The sequence below is a fragment of the Microcebus murinus genome, chromosome 12 (genome assembly GCF_040939455.1).
Source record: "Microcebus murinus isolate Inina chromosome 12, M.murinus_Inina_mat1.0, whole genome shotgun sequence".
Taxonomy (NCBI): Eukaryota; Metazoa; Chordata; class Mammalia; order Primates; family Cheirogaleidae; genus Microcebus; species Microcebus murinus.
In genome coordinates this window covers 26,277,828-26,305,533 of record NC_134115.1, presented here as the reverse complement: position 1 = coordinate 26,305,533, position 27,706 = coordinate 26,277,828, and the positions used below count along the sequence as shown (strand labels likewise).

General features: G+C 41.0%; 1 protein-coding gene and 1 pseudogene across 2 annotated transcripts in view; one reads left to right on the top strand and one right to left on the bottom strand.

The window, feature by feature from the left end:
• The first annotated feature begins 2,408 nt into the window (after window positions 1-2,408).
• The window catches only part of GDA (guanine deaminase), an 88,180-nt gene continuing 62,882 nt past the window's right edge, over window positions 2,409-27,706 (top strand). For both annotated transcript variants that reach the window (XM_076008630.1, XM_012770900.2), the window contains exon 1: window positions 2,409-2,645. In XM_076008630.1, coding sequence (XP_075864745.1) covers window positions 2,523-2,645 — 123 coding nt within the window. In that variant the 5' untranslated portion in view covers window positions 2,409-2,522. The remainder of the gene's footprint in view (window positions 2,646-27,706) is intronic.
• LOC105874774 (lipoamide acyltransferase component of branched-chain alpha-keto acid dehydrogenase complex, mitochondrial pseudogene) lies at window positions 20,559-21,486 on the bottom strand (annotated as a pseudogene).

Here is a 27,706-nt window from a genome sequence, read left to right as displayed (position 1 = left end):
AAGTCACTTTATGAAAAAGACGCGTACACTCATATGTTTATAGCAGCACAATTGCAAAGCTGTGGAAACAACCCAACTGCCCATCAATTCATGAGTGGATTAATAAAATGTGGTATATGCATACCATGGAGTACTACTCAGCTTTAAGAAACAATGGTGATATAGCACCTCTTGTATATTCCTGGACAGAGCTGAAACCCATTCTACTAAGTGAAGTATCTCAAGAATGGAAAAACAAGCACCACATGTACTCACCAGCAAATTGGTATCAACTGATCAACACCTAAGTGGACATATAGGAATAACATTTATCTGGCATCGGGCAGGTGGGAGGGGGGAGGAGGGGATGGGTATATACAAACACAACGAGTAAGAGGTGCAACGTTTGGGAGATGGACACGCTTGAAGCTCTGACTCGAGGGGTGAGGGGGGACATGGACAATATACATAACTTTAACACTTGTACCCCCATAATACGCTAAAATAAAAAAAAATTTTTAAAAAGTAGTGAGCAAAGTAGACAAAAAAAAGTTTAACATTGTGACTACATATTTCCCCTATTGTTTTAAATAATTGCATAATGTTCTACTGAGTAGATACATTGTAACTCACAAAACTAATATCAATTGTTGAACATTTAGGTTGCTTTCATTAAAAGAAATTATTAGCTGTATGTGTGTTAGGCAATCCATACATCTGTTGGAAACATGTAATTGAATTAAAAGCCAGACATTCTCTTTACCTTTCTTTCTGAGGTTTGTGCATATCCAAGCCTAGGTCAGGAGACTTTTCAGTGTGCTGGACTGCAGGGAGGGCGCAAGGTCTGCAGAACCAGGAGAAAGTGACAAGGAGAAGGGGATGAAGTCTCCAAGAGACAAGTGTAATGACCTCAGCTTCAGGGATTCCTAATGCCGAGTCCTTGGTGGGGCGACCAACCATCTCTGTGTTCCTAGGGTTTCCTGGGTGGCCAGATTTTCAGTGCTAAAATTAGGAACGTGTCTGGGAAACCAGGATAAGTTGGTCACCCTTGACCTTGGCATGGAGGAAGTAAAGGAACTGAGATGGGAATGAATCATTTATAGAACTCAGCCCTGTGCCATAAAAGCAGCAATTCAGAGAAAGCCTGCTCACACACTGCAACGAAACCCTCACCCCTTATGTGGGACTCAAAATAGATATTTATCTCAGGTTATTGCTGTGCTCACAGAAAAACCCATTCATTCATGTCTTCAATAAATATGTATGGAACACCAGGCATTATTCTAGGCACAAGCAAGACATTTCTCCTGCTCCTTCTGTTACTGGTGCGTGTGTGTATTGGGGGAGGGAAACAGGAATAGATGGAAACACATGAAATAAACAAGGATGGACATGATACATGCAGTGGCAGAAATAAGATGGATTGATGGAATAGAAACTGCTGGCAGTGGGCTGCCATTGGCTTGGTGGTCAGAGAAGGTCACTCCGAAGACCTGGCACTTGAGGCAGACCAGTGATGAGAGGAGTGGCCAAGTGAGGAGGCAAAGAAGCATCAGGGTAGAAGGGACAGCTTTGTGAGGACCGGAGTGGAAACCAGTCGGTCTCTCTGGGGGAACTCAGTGAAGGCCCCTGTGGCTGTTTGCAGGGAGGGAAGCTGGCCTAGAGGCGGTGGTAGCAGTGACCCACTCCAAGCTCTGTTTAAATTACCAAAGGCGATAAGGCAGCTGAGACCCACAGGTCTTGCCCATAGTTTCTTGATTCCTATTCCAGCGCCCTTAGGCCACGCTGCCTTCCCTGGCTATTTGACTTAACTTAATTTTCTACCCTTGTACAGTTGGAAGTAAATTAAAGCGGTACTTGAAAGAAATTGGGATTGGAATTGTTTGTGGACGGACACAACGACCAAAAACATTGGCCTCAAGGTGAAGAGAGGAGGTTTGGGGTCCAGATTGACCTCCGCCCCAGTTGTGGGGCCCACAGTAAGGTTCTAGAAAGGCTTCCAGACCGGCAAGCGAGGACGCATCCATATTCCACAGTCTGCAGGAACCGAAAATGAAACCGGTCATAAGTTGGGCAGCCCCGACAGACCTTTCACCTGTCACTGAGCTTCTGCAAGTTCAGCACCTGGGTGCTACAGGTTGAAGAAATAAATGGCCCTGAGAGTTTAAGGCAGGCACACCTTCAGGCGTGCCAAGCATCAACGGTGGAGGGAGCTGGTTTGCGAGCCTCAGCTGTGGCTGATCTTGATAACTCAAACAGTTAACACATCCCAAACTAGCGCAGGGGTGGGGAGAGAGACCACACCCCGCGGCAGGCAGCGCGGAGCCAACTCCGGGGAGCAGAATCCTATTGGCATCGGGGAGGGAGGGAAGCCAGCCTCTGGGCGCGGCCTGCAGGGGGCAGGAGACCGCCCGGGGACGCGGGGGCAGCACCAAGCCGGTGTCCGCCCGGCAGCCGCCCGCAGCTGCAGAGAGCCCGCGCCGCGCCTCCGCCCGGTGCGCCCTGCTCGGCCCGCGGACCCCGCGCTGCGCCCCGCCGCCGGCATGTGCGCCGCCCAGATGCCACCCCTGGCGCACATCTTCCGAGGGACGTTCGTCCACTCCACCTGGACCTGCCCCATGGAGGTGCTGCGGGATCACCTGCTGGGCGTGAGCGACAGCGGCAAAGTAAGCGGGCGCAGGCTGCGCGCACCCCGACGGGCGGGCAGGTGGAAGGGACCCGGCGCGGCGCGCTGCGGGGTCCCGGGCTCGCTCGGTGCGGAGCGGGCGCCGCGGCCTGGGAGTGGAGCTTCGGGCTCTTGGGGACGCAAAGACAAGCCTGGCGCTAGGCTCGTGGGCTGGCTCGGGAGTAACGAGTTCCCAGCAGCCGGGAGCGGTGGAGTACTCACACCACTACTGGTTCGACAGCCGTCCCGGCTGCGGTGCAAGGTGCAAAGCGGGGAGCAAGGAGATCTGTTCTCGCTCCTCTTAACTCACCAGTAGAAACCCGAACCTTGCTACATTTATCTTGGTATTTCCTGCGCCTGGCACAGTGCCTGGCACAGGCTAGGCGCTCCTTAGATCTGGCTGAATTTATTGTGAAAGAAATAACAGGAGGAAGGGTCATTTGATCAGTGTTGTTTGATCAGTGCGTCCAGGACGTAGCATAAAAAGAACTGATTTCATTCACCCAATAATTCATCGGAGACAATTACTGATGATACAGTCTCAACAACTCATAATACTAGAAGGGATAGTCTGAAAGAAATTATTCAGCCATATCTCTCTCTGTCTCTGTCTCTCTGTCTCTGTCTCTGTCTCTCTCTCTCTCACACTCACACCCCATAGCTGTTTGCATCAAAGCAAGCAGTTCCATTTTAAGGTTCAAAATGTCTTCTATGAATGTGTCTTCTATACTCGCTTTTCCAAAATCAGGATTTCTACAAATGATACAGGTAACCTGATGTTTAATATTTACTGCTCCATATACGCAGGTAGTGGCTCGGCCAGGGTGATAAGTGAAGCTGTTTCATTTTTAGACAAAAAAAAATAAAATATAGGGATGGGATATTTTTGAGCTGTTTTCCAGCGACCTGTTTAGTTAGGGGGAAAAAAAAGTACACATGTTATTTGTCAGGTTGAAGATACTATTTTTGACTAAAGATATTACCGAGTCAGTGACTGTTTTGCATCGTGACTCTTACATTTGGGGGTAACTACACCCTGTTTTCTTATGGTACTTAAAAACGTTCTGTGCACATTCAGGGAGGCTGCTGTTGTGTTTCCAAGGTGACAAAACTCTCAGAGCTTTCCCAAATGGGGAGATTCCAATAAACCCTGAAACTGATGAATCCATGCATGGGGACCTGGCCCTCAAATTTCAGGGAACTCTCAGGTTTGGGACAAGTCCCAAGAAGCAAAGGAAGAGAGACTGCTAAACTTGTGAAAGATCGCAGGTGTTAGTTTAATCATAAGGAGCTGTTCAAGTCTTAGTTTGTTTTTTTTTTTTCTTTCAAAAATTAATTTCCTATATCCAGAATTTTAATTGGTAGGGTAGGGTAGCGGTAAGAGAGTGGGTTGGGGGACTGGCTTTAGCCAGTGGAGAGGAGTAAGAAAAGGAAGTGATTTATCTAGAAAATTACCTTTTCTGGGGTTGTACAGAAAAAGAATAAAAGAGCGTCCTGAACATGCAATTAGTTGAGTCAGGGAGTCTATTCCTAAGGAAGGATCACACTGAAATTATACATTTAGAAAACATGCCATTCCCCCACCAGATAAAATTCCTTAGGAATTGAATACAAAAACGAGTTGATCAAGTGGCTTAGATATATGGTGTAGAACTCCCTAGTTAGTGAATTGGTGACTGTTGCTCTCTTACGAGATGCAAGGCATTTGATTTAAACACACTCTGGCTGTGTTTAAAGAGAGGGCGTGCCATGTATATCTCAAGACTTGATTTCCCTCATTTTAAAATGGGAATGTCTCACCTTTAGAGGTGCTGGGATAAATATTTTTATTTAAAAACTTTCAATGTTCAAAAAAAGAAAATAATATCCCTTTGAAATAAATGAATATGTTGAATCATTGTGATCTTTAAATTTTTAACAGGGCTCCTAAAGCTGTTCTCAAACCTTGGGATGAATCAGAAACATTAAGGGGTGTTTGATAATATGCTGATTTCTGGGGATCATCCTCAGAGAATGGGAATCTGCAAGCCTGGAGTGGGCCCCAATAAGTGGTGTTTCAACAAGCATTCTAGGAGATTCAGACACACATAGTGGGTGGATTACATTTTGAGTAATTGTAGCACATAGTTTCTGTGATGGGACCAGAAGAGAAGTGTCAGGAGTTTATTTGTCCACTTCAAGCCCAGATCTGGGGCAGCATCTCAGAGAGACGGAACATACCTTCCTCTCTCCTCCTCCTCTCTCCTAGACCTCCTTCCTCATTACACATAACTTCATTTATGCCCAGAGAATGGTAATGACTAACTGCTTTTAATACATTAAATTAAAGCTCATTTAAAGTCGGGTTATTTTAGAAAAATATCCTCTACCCAACATTTTGGTATTGAGCAAAATTCAGAGTTAGTTTTTCTACCCAAGTGGCAGGTAGCTTTTTAAAATAAAGCCTATAACATGTTTAATTCATTTGCAAATAGTTAGCTTTGAGACACTGCGTGCTCAAATCTTACTAAATTGCCTGATTCCTCCCACATACAGCAGGGTCAGATTGACTTTTAAGGTACATAAAGATGCCTTGGGACTTTTAATGCACACGTACGCAGCAACAAGAGCGAGGAAGAGAATCGTTTTGAAGGTAGTGCCCTGAGGTGACAGAAGCAAGTCCCATAGAGAAATAGAGACCTGGGTTCAGGTCAGAGTCTCCACCACTTACCTATTCCGAGACCACAGGTGAGACCTAACCTCACAGAGCCTACAATTCCTTATCTATAGAATCAGATTACCTTTTGCTATGTATTAAGGAAATAATGTATGAAAATACCTGATACTCAGTGGATACTTAACATGTACCATGTTCATTCTGTCCCCTTCCTTCTCTTTGCCCCTGACATATTCTTAACCCCTTGCTCATGGTGGTAGCACTGTTGCATGTTTTCACTTGGTGGCACCCAAGTACACCAAGCGGTGGAAAAGGAAGCCACAGCCTGTGATAAACTGTCTGGGGTGGTTGCTGGACCTCAGATGTGTGTCCTCACTGCTTATGTCATTGATCTACTAACATACAAAGATGAATCTGGAAAGGAAGGATCTAAGGGGCATTTGCTGGTAGGTTTGCTAACACATTGTTTTCAGTGTCTTTTTTAGTCTTCACAATGTCATTATTCCCATTTACAGTTAAGGAAGTTGAGACTTGAGAAATCATGCTTGCATCTAGATTTGGTGGTGGTGTACTAGAATTTGAGTTAATATGGGCCAAAGACCATATTCTCTTTCTTATAGCTGCATGCTTCCCTGGGGCACAGTTTTTTTTTTTATTTCTGCATATTATGGGGGTATAAATGTTTAGATTATATATGTTGCATTGCCCCCTTCCCCGAGGGACACAGTCTTTGACCTTAAAGAACTTGCATGTTAGCAAGGGATCTGAGACTTGTAGCCATAATAAAAGTGGACTCATTCCTGAGCAACCACTGGGCTCATCGCCGGAGGTAAATTGATGAACGAGGCATACAAACTCTGCCCTGCCCTTGTGAGGTTGATCATTTAGTGATACATTAACAGAATCTGCTATGACCTATGATAACTTGAACTAGAGGGTGGAGGGAAGGCTTTCCCCAGTGTCAAGTGACATTTAAACTGTCATCTGGGCTGGGAATGGTGGCTCACACCTGTAATCTTAGCATTGTGAGAGGCCGAGGTGGGAGGATTGCTTGAGGTCAGGAGTTCAAGATCAGCCTGAACAAGAGTGAGATCTCATCTCTACTAAAAATAGGAAAAAAAAAAAAAAGTTAGGCAACTAAAAATAGAAAGAGTTAGCTGGGTGTGGTGTCCCATGCCTGTAGTCCCAGCTACTCAGGAGGCTGAGGCAGGAGGATTGCTTGAGCCCAGGAGTTTGAGGTTGCTGTGAGCTAGGCTGACACCATGGCACTCTAGCCTAGGCAACAGAGCAAGATTCTGTCTCAAAACAAACAAACAGAAAAACTCCTAAGAGTACCTCTATCACTTACTACCTATGTGAATTTGATCAAGTTACTTAACATTTCTATTTTCAAGTTTCCTTATGCATAAAATAATTGCTATGGTCTGCCTTATGGGGTTGTTGAAAGGATTACATGCATTAATCGGTATAAAATATACGAATAATGCATCTGGCATGTGGTACATGTCTAATAGATATCAGTAGTTATTGCCAGCCATGGAGATGGAGAGAGGTGGACAGAATCAGTAGCTATTTAGATAAGCCACCTGGATTCAATGATAGCTTATGTGTGCAGACTTAGAAGGTGAACACATCCAGAGTGATGGCCAGGTGTATGTAAACAGTGCAATGGGGCACACCTTGCCCAGTGATGAAAAAGCCTTTTGAAGGAAGTGGTAATTGAACTGTCCCTTAAAGACTAGTTAGGACTTGCACATGCACAAAGGATTAAGTCATCCTGGCAAAGGGAATTAGCTAATTTTCTTTTATTCCCAAGACTGCTGGGAGGAGAGAGAGTTCTATCTCACCTGAGACTGCTTCACCAGAAGCTCTCTCAATCTGAACCACAAATCCTAGTGTTCTGTAAAATCCCTTCCTCTTGCTTGGGAGGGTGAAGACCCATCTTCTGGCCAAGCTTAGGAACTCAGAATATTCTCCTGGTAGCCATGACGTCCTTATTAACACATCCTGAATTTGACTAGCCTGTAATTATACTCAGCCCATGAGTATGTTATGGTGTAAGCCGTTCATGGCATTCCTATTTCCATTTACCAGATACTTACTTTGCCAGCTTCCTGGTAGCTGAGGGTAGCCAGTGAATAACATGCTGGCACATAGGAGGTCTGTTCAGAAGCTTCTGGCATGTGGGAAGAGAGGCCCTTCCTTTTTGGATGCCCTCATGGGAAGAAAGGATACCTGAGTTGCTGCTGCCACCATTTGAGACTATGAGGAAAGGTTAAGAGGATTTCATAGACACCAACCCAGTCTCTCACATCACTGGAGCAATTTAACCTCCCCTGGAACTGTCTACCTTCAGACTTCTTATAGGAGGTAATGAAATATCTTTATTGTCTAAACCTCTGGGTTGGGTATTCTTTTCATTGCAGCCCAATGCACCCCTATTATTACACTGCTTTTCAAAGGATATTTTTCAAAGGACTGCTAGCTGCCTCCTCCTTCTCCTCTTCCTGTCTTCTCCTTATTGGCCAAAAATATCAGTCTTTTCAGGCACCCACATCAATAGTCAAGGCCAGCCAGTTTCCCTCTGGGATATCTATGTGCATGCTCATTTCCATTGCCCCCCATTCAACCCTTTACTGTCTCTTGGCTTAAATATCACAGGGTTCTCCTAACTGTTTTGTCACCCCTATTCTAACATTTCCTCCACATAATTGACTGTTACTTTCTTGGAGCATGAGTAGCATCATGCATTTTCTCTTCTATAACCATATGTGGCTAATTATTGACTCTAAGGTTCAAATGTTCCTGGAAGACATTCCAGATGTGACATTATTTGGCCTCAACCTATTCTCTAATTCTACCTCGTGCTTCATTCCTCTATCTGGCAAGTGGGGATAGAATTACCACTGCTGGCTTACACCACGTTGTGTCCATGAGCCAAGGGATATCTATCCATGTAAATTTCTCACCGTCTTCCTGCACATCATGTCCTTTTATGTCTCCACGTGGTTGGAGTCTCTCAGCCTGCAATAGGCCTCCTCCTCATATCCCCTTTTCCATTCCTTCTCTACCAAGATGAGATCTTGCTCTTCCTTTAAGGGGCAGCTCTGATGTCCTATTTTCCCCAAAGGCTTCCTGCACATAATTCTCCAGTTGAAATAAATTGCCTCTTTCTCTCTGTTCTAGAAAATTCTACATGTATTTTATGTTCATATATTTTAAACCAGTACTTTTAGATGGTGAAGAGCAGGGCTTCTGGAGTCAGACTACTCAAAGCCCAACTGTGCCACTTACGTGGACAAATTTTCTGGCATAGCTGAGCCTTTGGCACCCTCATTTATAAACCGTGGATAATAACAGCACCCGGATAGAGTTGTTAGGCAAATGAGAGTGTGTGTTATTATTTTTCTATCTCTACAGTAATTTTATTTTTGCCTTTGATTATACTTAGTTTCCTAGAATGTTTTCACTTGCTGACAAAGTTTTTTTTTTTTTTTGGCAAAAATGAGGTGAACTGGAGAGAAGGTAACATTTACTAAGTCAGACACTCTGCTAGATCCTTTGCACATCAGCAATCCTGAGATTAGCTGGGGCATCATCATCTCCTTCATCTTGACTTTTACAAATGAGGAAATGGAGGCTCAGAGTTATCTGACATGGCTGCAGTCACAGGAAGTAAGTGGCAAAGGCAAGACTCAGAGAGCCATGCCTGTCTGATATCCAAGGTCTGTGCTTTCTCCAGGAGTCCCTGCTGTCTACTGTCATGGGGAGGCCTGAAACTCTATTGTCCCTAAGTCCCTTCAACATGGCCATATTGTTTTTAACACAAAGTAGGTGGCCATTAAAGTGTGTTGAACGTGATATGTACTATAAAGACATTCATGTGTGATGTGTAAAAGACATTTCTAATTCCAGACAGTTTTTTTAAAGCACGGTTTGCCTTATTCTTTGAGACTTGGCAGCAATATCGCTGGGCATGACTGGAGTTTGCCCCCTTCTGGTTGTGTAAAGTTGTCTGTTGATTCCTGGAATTCCTTGGCAGTCCTGATTGATTCGGTGCTCCGCTGTGAGGTAGTGTGGGTGTTGGTGTACCTGACATGTGGCAACATGGCTGAATGTCAGTGACAGATGCAGAGATAGTGGACAGTATCTCTTGCAGGCCTGCAGCAAGCCCATTTGCCCACCAGGCATAAATCTGATTATTTAGGGATAAAGGTAGACTACCCTCACTAGCAAAAGGAGAAATCCAATCAGTCATTTATTTACAACCTACCTTTCTGTAGGATTTAAGGCAGTTCCAAAGGACACAGGGAAATAGTGGTGCTTTTATACATTTAATGGGAGAAGAAAGTCAGTTGTTAGCACAAAACAGCGTTTGGAATTAGATTTAAGATGCTTTGTGAATTGACCTACACTTTTACTGGCCTCTAACATTTCTAAGTGCCAGCTGGTAAAGATATATTTATGTTACCTAGTTGACAGTGTTTGTACTAAAACCATTGCTCAAAATGAGCACATCCATTCTTTGTGCTAAGTTCAGATTGGAATTTTTCCTACATGGACATTGTGTCTTATGATTATGCTTAACAAGTTTCTTACACAGGTAGAGTTTCATAGGATTGCCTCTCTTGAGTACCTTTGAACTAGAGCTGAAGGTGTGACAAAAGAAGGGGTCCCCAAAGCTCTTCTGTAGGGCTGAGGCTATGGGAGAGGCAGGGGGAGGTTGTCCAGGTAGCTATATGTTGGTTGGTCTGAAAAGATGTGGAGATAGACCTCAGGATGTCAGAGAATGACAGAACTGCATGTCCTCTAAGTACTTGTCCTCAGAGTGGTTCTTTCAGTGGAGGTTTTTTTTTGAGACAGAGTCTCACTTTGTTGCCCAGGCTAGAGTGAGTGCCATGGCGTCAGCCTAGCTCACAGCAACCTTAATCTCCTGGGCTCAAGCAATCCTATTGCCTCAGCTTCCAGAGTAGCTGGGACTACAGGCATGAGCCAACATGCCCGGCTGACTTTTTTTTTGTATATATATTTTTAGTTGGTCAATTAATTTCTTTCTATTTTTAGTAGAGATGGGGTCTTGCTCAGGTTGGTTTCGAACTTCTGACCTCGAGCAATCCGCCTGCCTCGGCCTCCCAGAGTGCTAGGATTACAGGCGTGAGCCACCACGCCTGGCTTCAGTGGAAGTTTTGATGAATACCAATGGGCAGGCACCTGAGTAATCCTTTGCAGCAAAGCCTGTAGTGTAATTGTTTTGTGTCACCAGTAAAATGCAGGTCCACATGCCTTTACTGGTCATCCAGCTTTGGAGATATTGAGGAGCCTAATGAGAGACTAGTCAATAATTTCAAATCGATTGACATCGGTGAGAAATGCTCCTCTCTTGTTAGAAAGTATGCTGAGGGGCCAGGTGTGGTGGCTCATGCCTGTAATCCAAGCACTTTGGAGGCTGAGGCAGGAGAATCACTTGAGCCTAGGAGTTTGAGACCAGCCTGGGTGACACAGTGAGATGCTGTCTCTACAAAAAGCAAGAAAAATTAGCTGGGTTTGGTGATGTGCACCTGTAGTCCCAGATACTTGGGAGGCTGAGGCAGGAGGATTGATTGAGCCCAGGAGTTCAAGGCTGCAGTGAGCTATGATCTTGCCACTCTACTGTACTCCAGCCTGGGTGACAGAGCAAGACTCTATCCCATTTAAAAAATTTTTATAAAAAGATGTACTGATTCTGAGGCTGCTTATCATGCCTTCCATTTTGCTTGTATTTAAGCCATTCCTAAAACTCACTTCAAATACTATCTCCAAAATCTTTGTATCACTTTTCTATTCCAAAGTGACCTCTTGCTCCTTTTGACATTTCTTTTATTGTCTGTTCTTATAGAGTACTTAAATACATTTGCTGACCATATACCTTACTTGTATGTATTTTCATTCCTACTGATAAGTTCCTAGTCACATTACATAAGATTAAAAAAATGTAGAAAATATCTATTACTTCCTAGCAAGCATAAGATTTTGCAAATATTATAGGCACTAGGTGAATACTTATTTAATGAATAAATACTCTGAAAAATTATAGCAACTATTGCAGAATTTGTCTTAATCTTTGCTGAGAATATTTCTAAAATGTATTTGTGTTTAGCTTAGAAAGTACAACATTACATGTAATTTAATCTTGAGTAATTTTTATCTCACAAAATATAGATGTTCAGAAGTTGTTTGTTGCATTGATAAAATCCAGTCTGGTTTGAAATTTATATTAAAAGGTTTTTGTTTTATGTCAAAACACAGGAATTAGGGATTACTGTTTTTGCATTCCACTATATTTATTTTGCCTTTACTAACTCATTCTACAAATACTGAAGACCTGCTATATGCCACATGTTTTATATACTAAATAACTAGATTCTTTGTCCAGTGACTCAGTTACAAGAAATACGTTCTTACCACAGTGAAATACAGATTTGCCAGTTAGAGCATGCTCAGGGTAAAGCTTTGCACTTCAAAATTAACTCCATCAGTGGATACAATTTCAGGGAACACAAAGCTCAGACAAATTAAGTAGCTTGACTAGTGGGATACACCTAAGGAGGAATGGAATTGAGATTTGAATCCAGGTCTGTTTTCTCTCCAGCACTTATTATCTCTCTGCTTTTAATTCAGAGATCCTGGTTACCATTTCAGCTACCTGAGCACTTAGCTTTCTCCCTCAGTCCTGCCTCTTTGTTGCTGTGCCTTTGAATTCCTGATTGAGATAGATTCAAAAAAGATATCGGATTCTTCTTATCCTGCTTTTCTTTAATGAGTCATTCTTCAATCTCTATTCCCCTCCCCTCACCTTCACTCCCACCCCTACTTCCACCCTCCCATGATTCTTGCAGTGTCTGCATATGGATTTTTCTGTGGAGAAATTCACAGCTTTCATTAGATCTCAAAAGGATAAGTGACCCCAAAATGTCAAAAAACGTCTGTATTATCTAATCTTGCCCCTCAGATAGAAGTATTTCATTTGCATAGCATCCCTGTCAGGACTTTATTTATTAATAAATGCTTTCAGTGATTAGTGTACTAGAAATGAATTTACCCAATTGGGTGCTAATAATGTGACTTTTGTTTTTCATTTCCCCAATTTTAAGAGAACCAGTTTGAGCCCTGCCTACCACAATTATTGGGAAGTCCAATATCAGTTCTGTTGAGACCTCTCTTTCTTTTCCTTCCACCCTACAAAGATGCCTGGAGACTTTTATGATCTGAGCATTCGTTCCTTCCCAGATACTGAGTGTTTATTATGTCCCAGGTACTGTTTGTCTTCTGAGGCTAGGCCCGTGAACAAGACAAAGCTGCTGCACTCTTGGAACTTCCCTATAGTTTTGAAAAGGAATCTTCCAGATGTCTGGTTTTTAAACCAGTACAACCCCTGCTAAGTCCACAGTGGCCACTGCTGTCCTTGCTCCTTGTGGCCACACGATGCCTTGCTTGGGTGCTGCTCCCAGCCCTCTGTCAGCCATTACTCCCTGTCCTGTCCAGGCTGAGAAGGGCCTTCCCCAAAACAGTGGCTACTCCATACTCAGTGCACAGCTTGTTCTAGAGCAAGTCATACAAACTGCTGTGTGCAGGCTGGTCTTAATATTTAGCTTCCCCTCTAGGGAAGAGAACAATGTTTCATTCTTTCCTGGTGCATCTAAGACACTAAGAAAACAAAATGCAAGATGAATTCTCAATGGGTCACTCAAACACAATGAAACCTTTTTAAAGTTGGAGTTCCGTGGTGCATTTAAAATATTTAAAAAGTTGGATTGGGCTGGGCGTGGTGGCTCACGCCTGTAATCCTAGCACTCTGGGAGGCTGAGGCGGGAGGATCATTTGAGCTCAGGAGTTTGAGACCTGGTTTCTACTAATAAAAAGAAAAGATTATATATATATATGTGTGTGTGTGTGTGTGTGTGTGTGTGTGTATATATATATATATATATATATATATATATATATATTAGCCAGACATGGTGGTGCATGCCTGTAGCCCCAGCTACCTGGTAGGCTGAGGCAGAAGGATTGCTTGAGCCCAGGAGTTTGAGGTTGCTGTGAGCTAGATTGACACCATGGCACTCTAGTCCCAGCAACAGAGTGAGACTGTGTCTCAAAAAAAAAAAAAAAAGTTTGATTAATGAAAATATTTGTAGTATATCTCTAATATTTAGCAATTGCGCATTATATGCTATGTAGCATGGTTTAAAAGAGATACATTTTGTGTGTAATTCATCTTCATACATTGCATTTGGCTTCTTGCCATGACACCTGATTATAAACTCATAGACACAAGGCGCATTGGTGATATTGGCCATATCATTAAAACAACAATAATAGATACTCAATAACAACGTATTTGGCCACTGGGAACTGTAACTAGTTTCATGTCCTGGTGAATAATTAAGAACCCTGGAAGACTAGATTTCAATTAGAACTCTGAAGACCTCATAAATTTCTCAAATGCCTTTAACTAGGACTATTTAAAGGGATAATGTGGATTGTAAAGGCCTACTTACTCCCTTTGGTTTTCTATTATGGTTTGTTAAGTATTTGCTTCTACATAAGATGGTAATTTACTTGAAATGTTGCTTGTGAATGCCACTTAGAACTTACCATCCTGGAACATGGTAGACCTTCCATAAACAATAGCTCTAATTATCCATTTCTGGTCCCTCACTTTACATAGTGCTTTTGCACAAAATCGGCATTCAGTAAATGCTTTTGAGTGGAAGAATGACTAGAATGAGTTGCTATGTTCTATACAGAGTAGACAAGACATAGTTAATCAACATTCTCAGCTGGTTGTAGCCAATGTGTTTGAAGGTGCAACATAAGAGGTAAGATCTTTAGTGCCTTCCACTCAGTGGGGCAGATTTTTCCCTTGTGCTATGTAATCTAGAAGTGGCTTTCTTCCTACCTGTGTAGAGTAATCTAATGTAACCCTTAACCCTTTTTTGAAGTGCAAAACACAGACAGAAGCCATTCTAGGTTTCCACATTAGTTTAGGCACTTGCACCTCCTCATGTTCCAGCAGGGCATGGTCTCAATAGCGTGTGGAGCTAGTATGCTCTAGTGCAGGCGTCCTCAAACTATGGCCAGCAGGCCACATGAGGGTATTTTTGCCAGCTTGTCTTTTTACTTCAAAATAAGATATGTGCAGTGTGCATAGGAATTTGTTCATAGCTTTTTTTTTTAAATTATAGTCCGGCCCTCCAATGGTGTGAGGGACAGTGAACTGGCCCCCTATTTAAAAAGTTTGAGGACCCCTGCTCTAGTGTCATAAGAGTTGATAAGCTGATGAAGAGCAAGGACTTCAGAGTGTCAGGGATAAAATGGTAAGCAAAGAGATGCAATTCCTGCCTTATCTTCATTCAGAGTGAATAATCAAATGAGCATGAATAAGTATATAATTTCTAAAAAAGGAAAAATTCAGAGTGCTATAGAGATGTAAATTCAGAAGACTTGGCTTATTTTGTGGAGATGCTTCAAGAATGCAGCCCGAAGTGACATTTGAGCTGAGTCTGATGGTTAAATGGGAATTAACTAGGTAGAGAGAGGGAGGGGAAAGGCTTGTGCAAAGACTCAGACGGGAGGAGGAGGACCAAGAAGAGTGTGGCAAAGAATGAAGGAGGAGGAGGTGGTGGAAATAGATGAGGCCAGAGAGAAAAGGAATAACCACATTGAGTGTCTCTGCAGGTCTTTCCCTTTAACCCAAGAGCAGTGGGAAGCCAATGAAGGGTTTAGGCCGAGGAAGATAGGTCATATTTGCATTTAATAATATGTATTAAAAATAATTTCAGAGTGGTGAACAGAATGTAACAGGGCAAGGATAGTTGCTGGAGGAGATGAGTTAAAAGGTGATTGCTGTGGACCATGAAAGAGACAGGCAGGTTGTGATAGAGGTAAAGAGAAATGGACAGATATAAGAGGCAAAATCAACAGGATTTGTGACTATAGGCTGTGGAAGGAGAGGGAGAAGCTTTTCCAGGGTTTTGGGCTTGTATAACTGGTGGCCATCACTGTGTTAGGGAACAGAAGAGGAGGCCCAGCTAGGGAGGGATATCTGGAGGTCTGCTTTGTTCCTGCTGAGTTGAGGTGCCTTTGTGACATCCGCATGGAGATGACAAGTAGGTGTTGACTTGCAGGTCTGGAGCTCAGAGGACTTATCTAAATGGGAGATATAAAATGTGCATAAGAGTTGAGGAGAGCAGGAACTAGATTAACTGCAGTGGTTGGGTTTGTCATACTGTGTTTTCCCGAAAATAAGCCCTACCCATAAAATAAGCCCTGGCAGGATTTCTAAGCATTTGCACAATATAAGCCCTACCCCGAAAATAAGATCTAGTGATGGGCGTGGCTATGCAGTGTATCTGCACAACCCATGCATTTCCTCACAGAGCAGTAAAGAAGCCGAGCAGCCCTTCTCATCTGCCCCATGAGAGCTCTGTTGCTCGACATGAGAGATTGGGGCCAATGGTTCTAAAGGAAATTGAGTCGCCAGAAATTCAGGATGGAATTTGGGGTTTGGAGAGTTATGGTGATGTTCCAGAAGAAGACGACTTAACTATATTTGAATAAATGTAGATTGTTGTACCATACTAAAAAAAAAAAAAATAACACATCCCTTGAAAACAAGCCCTAGGGTGTCTTCTTAAGGAAAAATAAACATAAGACCCTGTCTTATTTTTGGGGAAACACAGTAAAAGAGAATGTGTAGAATGAGAAGGACAGCCCACAGGTCAGAGGAAGGCATAGGAGGGTACTGTCACAGAAGGCATGGGATGGGGTGACTTCCAGATGGAGGAAGTAGGGCAGCTCTCACATGTCACTGAGAAGGAGAAGTAAGAGGAACACTGGAAAAATGTCTGATGGATTTACCAACCCAAGGTAATTGTTGACCCTAGGAAGTTTATGTTAGTGGTGAGAGAGGATGACATTCAGCTTGGGTGAGTTTTATAATGGGTGGTAGATAAAGACACCCAGATAGTAATCATGGACAACTCTTTTGAGATAATGTGTAATATTTTATCATATGAGAAAAATAATGTGTCTCCAATAGTAATAAAATACAAATAAGTTATATGCATTCTATTTCCCCAGTGTTAGGTTATTGGAAGACTTTTATACAAATGTTTGCACTTGTAGCATTCTGGGGTCATAATGCTCTAGCTGTCCTCTGGACTTCAAATAACATTGTTTAAGTTTTTGCAGCTCTTTACATTTCAGGTGACTTCAACTTACATATTCAAACTGCTGATTTAGAATTCAGTTGTGCTTATATTCCTGTATTCATATGATGTTTCCCAGCCTTCTGATATTGTATGGTGATTAATTTTTCTCCAAGTACATTTCAAAAGTTACATAAGTGTGCTGCTCTTGCCCATTTGCAAATGTTTAATTTGAATGTATGCCAACACAGTGGTAAACATATATGCCAGAGCTTGGGATTAGTTCCAGCCCTCTTAATAATCATTTTACTACTTTATCTCAGAAATATACATTAGCATCTCAGTGTCACTGGAAATCTTGGTATGAAGTCAGTATTTTTGTTTTAAAATGAGGATACCAGTAGTGAAACGCTTCATCTTATTAAGGTCAAACAAATTAGGCATTATTTTTCTATACATTTAAGATTGTTTTTTTTATTTTTTTTATTTTTTTTATTTTTTCAAGGGACATTCAGATTTGTATTAAGATTGTTTTGAAACTAAAAGAAACACAAAGGCTGGGTATGGTGGTTCATGCTTGTAATCTGAGCATTCTGGGAAACTGAGGGATGAGGGGGAATTACTTGAGGTCAGGAATTTGAAACCAGCCTGAGCATGAGAGCCAGATCCTGTCTCTACTAAAAATAGAAAAATTAGCCAAGTGTCTTGGCAAATGCCTGTAGTCCCAGCTTCAGGAGGCTGAGGCAGGAGGAGCGCTTGAGCCCAGGAGTTTAAGGTTTCAGTAAACTATGATGATAACACTGCACTCTAGCCAAGGTGACAGAGCAAGACTCTGTCTCAATAAAAAACAAAAGAAAGAAAGAAATACAAATAAAACCAGTTATGACAATAGAAGTGGGTGTTTCCTATATTCAAAAATACAGTTTGCAGCTCTAAGAAACAATGGTGATATAGCACATCTTATATTTTCCTGGTTAGAGCTGGAACCCATACTACTAAGTGAAGTATCCCAAGAATGGAAAAACAAGCACCAGATATATTCTCCAGCAAACTGGTATTAACTGAGTAGCACCTAAGTGGACACACAGGTGCTACAGTAATAGGGTATTGGGCAGGTGGGAGAGGAGAGGGGGGAGGGTATATACATACATAATGAGTGAGATGTGCACCATCTGGGGGATGGTCATGCTGGAAACTCAGACTTGGGGGGGGGGAGGGGAAAAGGGCATTTATTGAAACCTTAAAATCTGTATCCCCATAATATGCTGAAATAAAAAAAATAAAGAAATAGAGAGGTAAAAAAAAAATACAGTTTGTTCCTAGGGAAGCATTTTTTGATTTCTTCCTTCCCAAAGGGAACTGAGAAAATCCTCACTCCTTCTTCCCTCCCTCCTGGTTGAATGACTGTACAAGGAAGATTTAATCCAGCTGAGAAAAACAGCACATAAATGACTCACATAAAGAAGGAAAACTATAACCATTATATGTATGAATGGAAGCTTGTACAATTACTTTTGTCTCTGTTCAATCAAGTGAGTCGAAGGAGAAAAATAAGATCTATGCTAGATTTATTCCAATTGAAATTAGAATAAAGAAAACTATCCCTCTGATCTAGACAGGATTGGATGCTTCAAAAGTGCTGAATCATAGGGCAGATAGAATGTGTGAGAAGACAATAAGAAGACAAATATGGAAAGGAAATGACTAACAGTTATGTTAATGTTGGCACTCATATGTGGGAGCTTAAAAAGTTGATCACACAGAGGTAGAGAGTGAGTGATACGGACCAGAGACTGGGAAAGCTGTGTGTGTGTGTGTGTGTGTGTGTGTGTGTGTGTGTGTGTGTGTGTGTAAGTAATGTAAAGCGATTGGTTGATGAGTACAAACATACAGTTAGAAGGTATAAGTTCTAATGTTCCATAGCGGAGGAGGGTGGCTCTAGTTAGCAACAATGTATCGTATATTTCAAAGTAGCTAGAAGAGAGGACTTGAATGTTCCCAGTCCACAGAAATGATATATAATCAAAGTGATGGACACCCCAAGTACTCTGGCTTGATCATTTCACATTCTGTGCATGTAACAAAATATCAAATGTACCCCATAAATACGTGCAGATATTACATATTGATACAAAATAAAAAACAATTATGCCAATATAAACATGTATCAATTTACATTTTTCACATCTTTTGGCTTCCCATCCTTTTGTTGACAGCCTTAATCCTCATTCTCCCCTCCATACCCCTTACCCATCACCTACTCTAAAGAAACATTTGATTATTCTAGTCCTCAAAAATTTCTCCTTTTTCTGAGTTTTCCAGCTCAGTCTATTACATTGTTCTTGATTTCTTATATGCATGTAAATTTTATTTCTTCCGGGAAGGGGAGGCATGGGCAATATATGTAACCTTAACATTTGTACCCCCATAATATGCTGAAATAAAAACAAAACAAAACAAAAAAATCAAAACCAAAACAACAACAAAAAAGAAAGTAAATTCTTGAAAGGTGAGGATAATTTCCTATATATTTACCTGAACCCTTAGCAGTTTGATAGGTATATAATATATATATATATATATTTATTTGACAATGTGGAATTGTTTATTGACATGTAAAGTGACCCACAATATAATGTTAAATTTTAACAATCAAATGATAAACTAGTAGATATACTATGATCCCATTTTAATAAAAAGAATAGCCATATATACAGATACGTACATCAAAATGTTGATAGTGGTAGGCTATAGATGATTATTTTATTTTATTGATAACTCTGTATTACCCCAGTTTTTAAAATAACACCATTTATTTATCATTTTCTGATTTAAAAATTATTTCCATTTTAAGATAAATCTAGACATTAAAATGACCTTTTTTTCTATCACAAAACTATTTGAACAACTATTTTGGCATACAGTATTTGATTGGACAATATTAGAAACAACCTCAATTTCTGATTTGATTGGACAATATTAGAACAACCTCAATTTCTGAATGCAAATCAAAATATTAGATTATATTCATCTTGATGCTATTTCTGATTAAAGGGGACTTTTAACATAATAGTCATTATGAAATCTTCACCGATATATAAAATTTATTTTATTTTTATGTCCATAATTACCCATTAGACTCCTTTCTTCTCTTATCCACATTCTTACGTAGGATATGGAGAATGGAATAGACCTTAATTCCTTGTCTTATCCTATTTTTTAGCTGAAGACCAAGAAAGTTAAAAGGGAGCAGACTTCTGAATATATAAAAAAGTCAGCTTGCTACATTTAAAGTTTTTTCCTTATATGATGGCAGTTTGCAAAGGCGAAGTTCTTTCCCAGAAAAACACTAAATTATTACCAAAATTCTAAAAGTATGTCTATTTTAAACAAACACCTTTAATAGACTGGTTATAAAACTATAATTGGACATTTTTAAGACCATGTTGTTGTTTTCCCTTTGAAAAGATGTTAATTTACATAAAACACAGATGATATTTCTATACAGAGCAAGAATATACTGCTGTATACCTTAAAAGATAAGTATAATTGTACTTATTTTATACAACAGTTAGCATGATTGTAGGGAAATGGAAATATTTTTTTTGTACATAAATTCCTTTTCCCAATTAAGTAGAATTAAAAAGTTTCATCAAGAGTCAGCTAAAAACAAAAACAGGGCAAATACTGTGTGTGTGTGTGTGTGTGTGTGTGTGTATATATATATATATATATATATATATATATATATATATATATATGGCTATCTGTCTTATTGTAACATTAGTTTTGTTATTGTTGCCATTTTCAATCCATTGACTCAAAGACCTCAGCACCATAAGAAGTCACTCTGACCTTTAAAATGTGACAGCCCCAGGAGAACAATTACACCATTATTCATTTTCAATAAAAAGTCTAATAGAACAGTGATAGATATTGTGCTTTAGAACCTTAATCATACAATACGAATCATTTATAATACAGATTATAAAGATAAACATGTGCTGGCACAGCTAGGCTTTACATACTCTTTGGAAACTCAAAAAGTTCAAGAATGTCTTATCAATCTTCATTTCAGATTTAGTAGCATAAGAGCTGAGTTTTCTAAGTAGGATTTCCGCAAATTAGAGAAGTGTGACATTGTAGCACCATCAATAACTGTGATTAGCTGACTGGCTCACACTCATTATCTGTGCCTTATATAACCTCTCTTTTTTGGTTAAATTGGGCAAGGGCCTTAATTGATCAAAGGCTCCCATGGCTACTTTGGGGGGCAGTATCAGTGGTTTGGTATAGGGACCACCAATTGATCCAATGTTGGAAAGAGTAAATGTCCCTCCTGTAAGATGAGTGGTGCCGAGCTGACCTGCAGAGCCCAATTTCTGGAGGTTATCCAATCCAGTGACAATCTCAAATACAGAGCAGACCTGAATGTTTTTCACATTGGGGACAATCGAACTCTGCTCAGTATCCATTGCTATCCCAATATATCCCATATATCCGAAGGCTTATATGTTATATCCTGGCAGTTTTCACCTACAGAAGCATTAAGGATGGGAAACTAGTAATCCCAAGGATGCAGCCTTTAAGAAGAAGGGCATAAAGGTGAGTTTAATTCCATGAGCTAACGCAATGGGTTTTAATTCTCCTCATAGCTTAACCAGTTCAGTAATGTTGACCTCATCACAACAGCCTGAGATATCTTCAGGGCTGCAGACAAAGTCTTGACCATTGCTTTCCGAAAGCCTTTTATGGGTTCTGTTTTGTCTTTGCCTGTGAATACTGGAGGTTTTGATACTGGTATAGGAATAGTCATGTCTTTGGGTTTTGGCAGAGTTTGTATAATTTCAGCTTTTGGTGAAGGAGGTAATATAGTTCCTGTCTGCTTTTCCAAATAGTTGAGAATATCTTCTGTAAGTATTCTGCCATCTTTTCCTGAGCCAACAACTTCACTCAGCTTAGTACTGTTTTCCATTGCAATGTGGCAAACTGTAGGAGTTGCCAGTGTTTTTTGGGCCTTGCTCTCCTGGTGTGTGTGTGTGTGTTCATCATGGGACACAGCGGGAGTTTCCACAACATCATCTTCTGAATCTGACAGCAAGGTAAAACTTAACTGCAGTTGAAAATACTAATAAATCCAAGAGCTGAAATTTAATCCTAGGGCCCACTCAGTCTGTGGTGTTTCCATTATTAGTTTGCGGCTCTAGTTAAGTTTCTTTCTGTTCAAAAGTAGCTGGAATACAACTCCTATAGTTCCAGGCATAATTCTGTTGAACTTTCAGAATCCCTGTATATTGTCAACATCTTTTTTTTGTTTGTTTTTGACAGAGCCTCACTCTGTTGCCTAGGCTAGAGTGCCTTGCTGTCAGCCTAGCTCACAGCAACCTCAAATTCCTGGGCTCAAGCAATCCTCCTGCCTCAGCCTCCTAAGTAGCTGGAACTACAGGCATATGTCACCATGCCCAACTAATTTTTTTTTTCTATATATTTTTAGTTGGCCAATTAATTTCTATTTTTAGTAGAGACAGGCTCTCGCTCTTGCTCAGGCTGGTTTCAAAATCCTGACCTTGAGCGATCTGCTTGCCTTGGCCTCCCAGAGAGCTAGGATTAAAGTTGTGAGCCACCATGCCAGGCCTATTGTCCACATCTTTTAAAGCAGGCATCCTCAAACTATGGCCTGCGGGCCACATGCAACCTACCGAGGACATTTATCCCACCCAGCGTGTGTTTGTGCCCCCACTGCCTGTCCTGCTTAGCAGCCCGGCCCACAGTGCGCATGTGTGGAATGTGTGCCGCACTCTCCAACGGTCTGAGGGACAGTGAACTGGCCCCCTGTTTAAAAAGTTTGAGGACCCCTGTTTTAAAGCTTCTGTTTCTATGTCTACTAATGGCTTCCCCACATAGGCAGTGTCATCTAGATTATAACAGAGCTTTCTAATGACTCTATCATAACGACTAGTGATGGTAACAGAAACGTTATCACTTTGTACTTCACAGATGCTATCAAACTGAGACACTGTATCCTCCTTCTACATACCATTCTTTAACTGTTGCTTCTCCAATCCCTTCTCTAATGCCTGACAGTTTGAACTGAACAAGTTGTCCATGTAAACCAGCAGTTGTTTTCAACAATTGTTGTGGATGGCTATACTTGAATGAAGGATAACTGAAGAAACACACATAATTTGGCTTCAAAACATGAGCGTTTGAAAATATCAAACACAGATCAGCTGCCCAGCATTGCGGCCCCACGTCCTCAACACATGAACTGCAGCCATCTTACCCCGGAAAAAGCTATCATATACATTTAAAGCATGATTGCTTGAATTATCAATTTAAATGTTGCATTTCTGAACATGGCAAAAAAGTCCAAGAAACACAATTTTTTTTAAGAGATAATTTTTCAGTCTGTCCCAGTCTGGAGTGCAGTGGCATGATCATAGCTCATTGTAGTCTCAAACTCTTGGGCTCAAGTGAACCTCCTACCTTGGCCTCCCAAGTACCTGAGACTACAGGTGCCCTCCACCATGTGCAGCTAATTTTGAGATTTTTTTTCAGAGATAAGAGTCTCAATATGTTGCACAGGCTGGTCTCAAACTCCTGGCCTCAAGTGACCCTCCTGCTTCAGCCTCCCAAAGTGCCAGGATGAGCCACTGTGTCTGGCCCCAAGAAACACATTTTAAGCAATTTCCTGTCTGATCCTGGTATTTCTGCTCTTAGCCTTTGCATTTAGTGATTTGATTGGAATATAACTTAACATAGGCCCTTGGCATGCACAGGTGTAACTTTCACAGGTGAACCTGGAAGATCATTTATAATTTTGTAGAGGCATGTGTTTGAATCCCAAGAGCAGCACGTTGGCATATTCATCAGTTTCACCTAACCAGTCAGCATGCCCAGCTGCCCATCAGCATGCCCAGCTGCCCATCAGCATTGGCACCTCAGTGTAATTTCTTGTCCTTGTCATCTATGCAATTTTCAGATGGGGAAACTGAGTCACAGTTGGAGTGCCTTGCTCAAAGTCACATGGTAACTGATGGAGTTTGGATTTATGATCTTCAGGGTCTGGTTCTAAAGTCTACTTTTAGCAGCTTTGCTATGGGAGAAATGAAATGCTATACTGCTATTCAAATGCCAATTGTCGGAGTGGGGAAGGGTGTACACAAAAGCCTAACGATACAGTCACCAGTCTCTGTTACAAGTTTTGTTTGCTTTTGTCTTTTTGTCTTGCCAAGGCAAATTCCTAAGGGATTCAGGCAATTTGTCAGTAAACCTTCTAAAGTAATTACGTGTTCCTTCTAGAACAACAAACTGCTAAATCTTAATCAGTTTTCAGCAACACTGTTATGTTGTTATATGTCAGGGCTTTAGAAGCAGGTGAGATAGAGACTGGTTTTTGGGAGTGGGGAAAAGTAGACCTGTAAACTAGTAATTGGTGCATGGCTAGTATCTTAATACAGGAAAGGGATTTGCAAATCCAGTAGCTGAGCTTATTCTGAGTTTCCTTTATTAGCTCCAGGAGTTGAGTTTGTTGAACTAAGCAGGCAATTCAATAAGACTCACAATATGTTGATCACGAGAAAACTAATGCCAAGTCTGTTTTAGAGCCACCATGAAGATAACATAGACAAACAAGGAGGGGGGAAGTATCAAGTCACTTGGAATATTTCTTGCTGGGCTCAGATTTTATATTTTACATCTATTTTTTGGGGAATAGAGCCATGATTTGCTGCTCTGAATGTAATGCTCTCTAGATAAGGTTATTAGGGTGGGTGCCCATGATGGGACTGGTGGCTTTATAAGAAGAGGAAGAGAGACCTGAGCTTGTAGGCTGTTGCCCTCCTGCCTTTTACCTTTCCCCCAAGGGATGGCATAGCACTAAGGCTCTCACCTCACCATATGTGGCTTTTCAACCCTGGACTTCTCAGCTTCCAGACCTATAAGAAATACATTTATTTTCTGTATAAATTATCAGGTCTGTGGTATTGTGTTATAGCAACATAAAATAGACTAAAGATCATTTCTTTTGGCATTTTTAATCTTCTTTGGGGGATATTTCTGAAATCCATCCTTTAGAATTCCTTTAGTGTAGGCTTTCTTGTGTTAAAAATTTTTCTTAGCTTTTAAATCTAAAAGTGGCTTTGTTTTGTCCTTGTTCTTGCAAAATAGTTTTGCTGGATACAGAATTCTAAGCTGACAATTATTTGTCTTTGGCAATTTAAAAATATTTGTCAACTAGGCTGGGCACAGTGGTTCATGCTTATAATCCCAGTACTTTGGGAGGCTGAGATGGGAGGATCTCTTGATGCCAGGAGTTTGAGACCAGCCTGGACAACATAGTGGAATCTCATCTCTACCAAAAAAAATTAGCTGGGTGTGATGGCACCTGCCTGTATTCCCACCTAATTGGAAGGTTGAGACAGGAGGATCACTTAAACCCATGAATTGGAGGCTTCAGTGACTGTCTCAAAAAAAAATTGTCAACAGTATTCTGACTTCCAGTATTGCTTTGGAGAGGTCAGTATCAGTCTAAATGTCTTTTCTTTATAGGAATGATTTGTCTAGGTGTATTTTTTTCATCCTGCTGAATATATATAATACCTCCTATATCCATCAATTGGCTTTTTGTATCAGTTCTAGAAAACTCTTATCAGATTTTTCTTTCAATATTGCCTCCCTTTCATTCTCTCTACTCTTCCTTTGGGGACTTTGGTTAGGTATGTGTTGGATCTTATTTTATCTTCTCTCTCTCTCTCTCTCTCTCTTTAGAATATGAAGGCAGGGGAGTGTGGAGGGGGGTTCAATTTCCTTTTTTGTCTTTTTAGATAGGATCTCACTCTGTTGCCCTGGGTAGAGTGCAGTGGCATCATTGTAGCTCACTGACACCTCATACTCCTGGGTTCATGGGATCCTCGTGCTTCAGCCTCTGGAGTAGCTGGGACTATAGGCGTGAGCCATGACGCCTGGCTAATTTTGGTATAGACAGGGTCTCACTCTTGCACAGGCTGGTCTTGAACTCCTGAGCTCAAGCAATCCTCTTGCCTCAGCCTCCCAGAGTGCTAGGATTACAGGTATGAGCCAGGACACCTGGTCTATCTTCCATATCTCTTAATCTCTCGTTCGTGGATTATATCTTATTGTCTTATAACACTGCATCTGGGTCATTTTTTTCAGCTCTATTTTTTAGTTCATGGATACTTTCTTTAGCTATATCTAATCTACTGTATATTCCATCTGTTAACCTTGTTATAGCAACAATTAGAATTTTCATTTCTAAAAGTTCTGCTTGGTTCTTTTTTCAAATTTGCCTGATCATTTTTGATTGTCTCTTATTGCTTGCTCCATTTTGTAATTCCATTCTTTATTTTTAAAGCATACCATATACACTTTGTATCAGATATTTTAACATCTGAAATCCTTCTGGTTCTAAATCTGGACTTTGTAGTTCTTGCTAGCCTTTTCCCATGATGATTTGTTTCTTTTTGATTTTGATGACCTTTGATTATGGGTTCAATTTTGGTTCATTTTAATGTGGGAAAATCTTAGGGACTAAATTGAAGATACGGTCCTTCAGATAATTTTTTTTTTTTTTTTACCTTTTTTTGTTCAGAGCTAGGGACCCTTGGAGCCACCATGCATTTTTGTCTGAGTTGACTGCTCACTACTCCTCTTTCAGCTTAAAGTCTCTTTTTTACTAATACTTACTTTTCTTTTTCTTTAACCTTGATGCTCTCCCTATGTCCTGTAAGTGCTACCTAAAACGTCTTATGCAGCATTTTGTAGCTGGAAGGCCCTGCAGGTATTTTGCCCACTGTATTTCTAGAAGTGAGAACTGCGGATTGAATGCTTACTCTGTGCCTGGCTGCCTTTTGAGCATCTTACTTGTATTATATAATTTAACACTCACAACAATTTTATGAAGAAAGGCAGCATTTTTATTCTTATTTTACTGATAAGGAAATTGAGGCACAGGAGATTAATTAGCAGGTTGCCAACATTACATAGCTGATAAATGTTACATGGGCTGCTAATGTTGAACAGTTTCTAAAGCTAGAATTAAAAAAAAATAAAATCTAAAAAAAAAAACAAAAACCCATGCACATGACAGGAAATTCAAAGTGCACAAAAGGATATGTAGTGGCTAGTAAGTACCTTTTCTGTCCCTTTGCCCTGGACATGACATTGGTCCTCCCAGGAGGCAGTTATTACCACTTTCTTATGTATTTTTCTAGAGATAGCATACAAAATATACAATCTAATATATATATTATTATCTATATGATATGTCATATCATATCCCATTTGATTTTGCGAGAAAAGCAGAAATAACAAAGACAAAAAGCAGCGTTTCTTGAATACTTACCCTGTGCCTGGTACTTATTATTCATCATCTCATTTACTCTTCTGGGGAATTATTAGTTTTATGTTACAAATGAGAAAATTCACCTTAGAAAAGTTAAATAAATTGTCTGAGGATTTGCAGATGGCAAGAAGCAGAGCTGGGATGGGAACCCAAGTCTCCGTGGTTCCTAAGCCTGCACGTTTTGGCTTTCACAGGGCGCCAACTTGGGGTTGACATCCTCATCTCCTCTACACTAGGGTAGGTTGAAGATGAGAGTAAAGGCTGGGGTTCGAGTCTGCCTTAGGATCGCCTCTCTATCCCTTACGCCCTGCCTGGCTGTGGCCTGCCCAAGTTTGTTTTGGGTTGCTGGCTCCAGGGGAGGAGGATAGGGACACAAAACTCAGCCCTGCCCAGCTTCTCTGCATCCATATTGTTGGTTTCCTGTTTAAGGATAGGCCTTTGTGAGCCACTTCCTCTGTTTTGAAACTCCCTCCTCTGTTTTCTCTTTTCTTCCTTCCTTTCACCTTCCTACAACCATTTGAGTGCCTTTGTGTGTTTACTATTATCTGGTGCTGGAAATAGCAAGGTACGAGAATATCACTGTGTTTTAAGGAGGTTATGTATTAGTGGAACGAAAAATGCCCTGACTCCAAACATAATGCAGTGAGGTTGCTTGTATTAGTTTGCTATAGCTGCTGTAACAAGTTACTACAAACTTGGCGGCTCAAACGCACACTGATTCTCTCACATTTCTGGAGGTGAGAAATCTGAAATATGTTTCACTGGGTCAAAGTCAAGAGTCAACAGGGCTGTACTCTCTCTGGAAGCGCTGGAGGAAAATCTGTTTCTTTGCCTTTTCTGGTTTCTAGAGCCAC